Genomic DNA, 6,098 nt, shown 5'->3' with positions numbered 1-6,098 from the left:
TCTAATTTCCCCAAAAAATATATACAACGAGATTTTTAATTTCTAGCCTATTTGTACGGGTAAAACCAGTTTCCTCTACTGGGTCAGCCTGTTTTCACAATTTAAAAGGAAAATGGTTTTTTATAAAATCACTGGGTCACAAAATGAATCGGATCAGAATTATGTCCAGCTCACCGGTCCGATCCGGTTTCATGATCTTCTTTCCAAAACACTTTCTCGTGTACGTGTTTTCTGTATGCTTGTAACAGAAAATTGGTGGGACCATCAAATTCTCGTTACATATTTTAATTACGAGAATACCATTTTAAATGTTTCAGACGATATTATCCTTAAGATTACAGTACGGCAGAGTTAGATTCAATACCCTTGCTGGAAATTCGAAATATATGGGTTTGAAAAGCTACTACTCCCGCGCTTATAAAATGCCAGTTCCTCAAACATTATTTCATTTCGTATCAAGCACAAGCAAGAAAGGAGAGAGAGAGGAATGGATAAACTAGAAAATAAGGATGATTCTGTTTGTTCAAAAGTTTGTAAAGCAGGCTATTCAGAGATTAGGAAAAGCTTAAGAAATCATGAATCAACTCGTTCATCTGCTTCTCCTCGATTTAATTCACTTAATCGGCGTCCAGATCTTCTCAGGTATTTCTCTTTCTTTTCTTCATGCAGTATCTGTATCAGTAAGATGTATTTCAAGTTTGAATCGTCTCTGACTCTCTGATCTGTAATTTGTAGGGATTAATTTCAGTTTTTTCAAATTCAAAATTACAGAGAAGTATTTACACTGCGATCTGTTGAATCTTGATCGATTGATGAAGCTCTGCGCCAATTATAGATTTTCAACTTGTAGTAAATTCTTATAGATTTCTTTCATAAATGAGTAGATCGACTGGTTGAAAGCTCTGCTCCAATTATTTGAAATTTGAATTTTCAAGTGTTACCGCGAGATTTTCTCAACTACGCTTCTTAAAATAATTTTCTGAACTATACTTCTGATCTTTGCTAAGCATGAAACATCTTCGCATGACTTCAGTTTCTCTGAATCTGGATCAACTGATGAATTAACTTAACTTCTTATAGATTTATCTGGATGATTACTTTAATTCAATGACTACTCGTTCGATCGAAGTATGTTAATCCTTGCGATAACTATCGCAATTTGTTTCTGTAATTCTTTTACGAGATTTTAATTTGAAAGTAATACAACGATGTTAGAAGAATCCAGATTATGAAACTTAAGAAAGTAAGTAAAATTGCATGAAATGACGGATTATGTGATAGTCTTTCTAAAACGAGTATATTTGTATTTGGAAGTTTTTTAGGGTTTTGAATCTCTGTTTTGAATATACGTATCTGAGATCTGAATTTTGAATCGTAAGTATGAAACATGTTCTTAATTTCACGTGAATTTTAGTTTCACTAGGTATAAAAAATGCTTTGCCAAATCTGAATTTAATTTTCCATCTTTATGAGTTTCAGTTATATCGAATCTATAGAACTTTTCTTTAGGTACTGTTTCAAATTCTTATTAACTCTATTGTTTGATTTTCTTTAACAGGTTTGGATCACTTCATCTTCTGAAGCTGGATGAAGAGAGTGCGATGAAATTCGGTGGTTCCAAACTAGTCTCCTGCAAATGGTTCCTGCTTTACACTTCAACATCTGGTAATGAAATTTATTTTAACTACGTGTAATATCGAAATTCCCTTATCCTTGTATATTTCCATTTACAAGCTGTAACCTAATTGAAATCCAAGAGAGACAGAGATGGATTTCACTTATCTCTGTAGCTGTGGTTTTGTCTATCTCAGAAGGAAGCATTTCTTACCTGTCTAAGCAACAAAGGAAGCTTGTCTCAACAGAGATAGCCAACAAGTACTTAGAGAGCATGGTGATATTTGGATCACTTTGTCAGCTAGTCTCATTCAAATGGATCATACTCTACATCTCAGCATCAGGTAATGAAATTCACTTCAACTTCACGTAATATCGAAATTTATCTCCATTTGCAAACTGTAACCTAATTATAATCCAAGAGAGACGGAGAGATTTCACTGAACTCTGTTGTTGTGGTTTTGTCTATCTCAGATGGAAGCAAGTCTTACCTGTTTAGGTAACATGGAAAGCTTGTTTGGACCGAGATGGTCAGGTATTTCGAGAGCATGCTGATCTTTGGATCGCTTTGTCTTCAAGCTCCTCCGTTTGCTCGCCAAGTCTCCTTTAAATGGATCAATTTCTACACCACCGCATTTGGTAATTAACTTTATTTGAACTTCACATAATATCAAAATTCACTTATCTCTGTATATCTCCATCTCCAAGCTGTAATTTAGTCAGTGGCTGCATCTCAACCTTTTTTTTCTTCTTTCTTTTCAGCTCTTAAGCTGGTTGGCTGTTCTCTTTACAAGTTAGATACATATGAAGGTATGGAAAAAGGATCAATGAACTTCAGAAGCCTCTTTTTAAGTTGACACTTTTGGCTTTGTCACTTTGAACTGTCAACTATATTGTTCAGTAACCATAAGAGGGATATTTCATCCATTTGAGTCTTCAATCATCAATTTTGTAATGGGTCTTTAATCAACATTTATTGGATGTGTTACAGGGACAATTCAGACAGTGGATGTAAGTGAGATATTGAACAATGGGAGCTGGGACTACAAAGTGATTGACCTGATGGCAACTTCAGGTAAGATAAAACATGTTATTTTCAGCTCACTGAAACCATGTATTAGCCTTCTTCAGCCATGCATGTAAACTGAACCAAAACTTGTGCCACCATTACCAGGTTGATTGGAATGCGAATAAGAACTATTAACAATATAACCAATTCCAGTTTGCAGACACTAATACCTAAGAAAACCAATACCGGAGCATAGTCAGAAAGGACCGGATTAGAGATACCTGTTCTGCTGTTCACTTATATGTATGCAGACATTTTACATTTACATGCATGTACTTCCATCTGAAGAAACATCATAATCCCATAAAAGATGAACAAAAATGAGGACCAGGCTCTTCTGAATTTACTTACTCTGTCTGACCTGACTTTTTGAATTGATGGATATGGAACAGATTTTGTTCATATTTGCGCTTTGGTAGCACCACCAACTGGAGTTCCCAGATACTTACCTGCTGAACCAGCCCCTCCTTGTCCAAAGCCACATGCCTTTAGGAGACAGCGTGATGAAGAAGAAGAAAACAGGCCCACTAAGAAGATGAAGGGATCAGAAAACCTTCCACATCCTTATTATAGGTGTGTTGGGTGTAAATCTGATATTGTACCCATACATTGGGTAGAGGAAGTAGAAAACTTCCAAAATCATGATCCAGGAACCCTACTCCGTTGGAACTTCCCAATGGGGGAGACCATTGAAACTGGAAGAGAATCTACTATAGTAGCAAGGGGAACTGACTCATACATAGTGTATGACGTCAAGTGTAGGGAATGCAAGTTAACTATAGGATTTCTCCAAGTATCCTTTGTTTTACTGCTTAGCAGTGAGAGTGGCCTAGAGATGTGCAACGGACGGACGGTTACGGATTAGGGGTCACCCGCAATCAAACCGTTCAAGTTGCGGATTTGAAAAATTGAACCGTAACCGGCCCAATCACCCGCGGATTTGAACTCTGCGGATCAGCAGATTGTATGGACCGGATGCGGATTAACCACGAATTTAGCCAAAAAAAAATAAAAAAAATACTACTATAGAAACCAGAATTTTAATACAGACGACACTTAATACAAAAGAGTACTAACACGATTTCAATTGGCGAGAGTTCCATTTTAGATATGAGTCGTCTGGATCTGAGTGAAATCACCTGACTCATCTGGATCTGACTCACTAAGGTCTGAGTCAGAAAATATGTTTGTTTTCTGAGTCATATCTGACTCAGCTGAGTGGATTTTTTTGGACAGAAAATGCCCTTGTGCATATTTCAAACAACTTGTTCACTACTAGTCTAACAACCTAAAACTTCAACCCATGAGCAAACTTTAGCTATATGAGATTTTTAATTCCATAAAACAACTTCTCTAAACATAAGTTAATTATATTAGATTTCAATTTAATAAATTACATTGGCTTAAACTTCTCAAAATAAATTACACAGAAGTTAATTGCTCGGATTTTTTATGTAACAGAAGTTTTATGTAACATCACAAATTGTTCACTACCAGTCTAAACAACTTCTCTTTTTGATGGAATTAAACATTACCAAACAATAAAATCTAAAGACTTCATTCCTACAAACATAAAAGAAGCAGAAGCAACAAAATCTAAAGGAGGCTAGCTATCTCATCACGTAAGTTGTTCATATATATCTGCTCTTGTCGTCCAAACAGACGAGGTGCATTTTCTTCCGTTTCCGCTTCCACTTCGACTTCCACCTGTGTCTCATTCATATCAAATGTCTCATTCTCATATTCTTTAAATAGCCAATCATCCAATGCATTACGACGTAGAAAGTTATGTATTGACATGCAAGCAATGACGATATCTCTTTGAGTCTCAAATGAGTAAGAAGGCATTTTACATAAGACGGGAAATCTTACTTTCAATACCCCGAATGCTCTCTCAATCACATTCCTCAATCGAGCATGGGCTTGATTAAACTTCTCCTCTTTTGCTGTTGGAGGTACTCTTCGATAATCACCTATCCAATACCTTATGTTGCGATACGGACACATAAACCCCTGTGTATGAGAGTACGCAGCATCACATAGATAGTATTTTTCTGCAAATTTTCAACAAAAACATTATGAAGTTGAACAAAAACATTATGAAGTAGTACTGGTTACTAAATGACAAGCCAATATAATCAAAATAAATTACACAGCTCAATAGAGCCTAACAGAGGATGAAACCAAAATGATTAGCAAAGGGCACAATGAATGATGAATGATGAGAGACTGGGTATGTATCTCTTATTTCTTTATAACCAAGAATACAAACATTCAGATGAAACTGTGCTTAGGGGATATTACCAACAATAAATCCTAGTTGCCCTCTTTGTAGACAATTTTGACAAAATCCTTATTCACCTTTCTATGAAATGAGGGTTCTTTTGTTTTTGCTAATTCAAAAACTTTATTAATTGATAGCCAAAAGACTACAAAGAAGATAGCTAAAATAAAAAAAGCGGAAGACAAACAAAGAAATCCACATCAGGCATCTCTACTTTATCCCTTGCAGAAATGCAGATCTGAGAAAGCTTACACTTTAACTACAACATCATATATTCTAACACTGGTAAGTTTGGTGGGTAGTTTAACAGGTGGTTCAAAGAACAGATTCCCCATCCCAACAGGCGCAGGGGTGGCCTGAAATAATCTAAGTAGAGTTAGATATTGTGATCAATTGATGAACACTGCACACAACCTAAGATGGAAAATACTTGGACTGAATGTTATAATGGCAGCACAGTTTATTTTTCCTACAATTCAGATATATAAGAACGCAGTGCACAAGAATCTAAATAAAATTGAGTAAAGAAAACAAACCCAATGCAGAAAAATTGGACTTAAAATAGAGATATTACCTGGTGGAGGTAGAGGAAACTTGAAAGATGGATCACGCACTGCCTCGGTCAACACTCTCGAGTCATGAGCAGTGCCTTCCCATCCAACCACTACATACAAAAAGTACATATCCCAATCACATATCGCAAGCACGTTTTGGCTACATTCTCCTATTCCCCTTCCTCTATACGGTGTTTGCTTCTCGACTGGAATGCTGGCACTAATTAGAGTGCCATCCAATGCACCAACAACACCTTTGAAAGCACCTTCTCTAAGACGTTTATTCCTTTTAGATATAACTGGCTTATCAAATACATTTGGTGGAGGAACTAGGACTTCAACAGACCATTTCTTCATAGTAGCCAACACTTCATGAAATTACTTACTAACTGTTTCACCTGAATGTTGAAAGTGATATAAAATTACACGATTCCTACAATTGTGCCCGATTGTGTATAGAAACATTTCCATCTTCTCCTCTACTTCTAAATACTTGCTATCCTCTAAAAGTCCTTTGGCTCGGAATTCATTGCATAATTGAATAAAAGGAGCCTTAGTCATTCTCAATAGGTTGTAC

At 36.2% G+C, this 6,098-nt stretch overlaps 1 protein-coding gene across 1 annotated transcript; it reads right to left on the bottom strand.

Moving 5' to 3' along the window:
• Positions 1-4,014: 4,014 nt before the first annotated feature.
• Positions 4,015-5,878, bottom strand: LOC113360633 (putative nuclease HARBI1). Its single transcript, XM_026604124.1, has 3 exons — positions 5,542-5,878; positions 4,344-4,737; positions 4,015-4,036 (listed from the first exon to the last, which is right to left on the bottom strand). Exons 1-3 carry the CDS (start codon positions 5,876-5,878, stop codon positions 4,015-4,017), a joined length of 753 nt encoding a protein of 250 aa, XP_026459909.1.
• Between the last annotated feature and the right edge of the window lie 220 nt (positions 5,879-6,098).

This window comes from Papaver somniferum, chromosome 3, assembly GCF_003573695.1.
Source record: "Papaver somniferum cultivar HN1 chromosome 3, ASM357369v1, whole genome shotgun sequence".
NCBI classification, from domain to species: Eukaryota; Viridiplantae; Streptophyta; class Magnoliopsida; order Ranunculales; family Papaveraceae; genus Papaver; species Papaver somniferum.
The sequence above is the reverse complement of the archived record's forward strand: the minus strand, read 5'-3'. Positions and strand labels throughout refer to the sequence as shown.

Bases quoted from the DNA above. Each gene is read 5' to 3' on its own strand.
- LOC113360633 (XM_026604124.1), bottom strand. From the start codon at position 5,878: ATGAAGAAATGGTCTGTTGAAGTCCTAGTTCCTCCACCAAATGTATTT. The intron at 4,738-5,541 runs GTAATATCTCTA...GAAAATTTGCAG, and splicing joins GTTTCCTCTACCTCCACCAG to AAAAATACTATCTATGTGAT. The intron at 4,037-4,343 runs GTTTGGACGACA...ACTTATGTTTAG, and splicing joins GAAGAAAATGCACCTCGTCT to AGAAGTTGTTTTATGGAATT.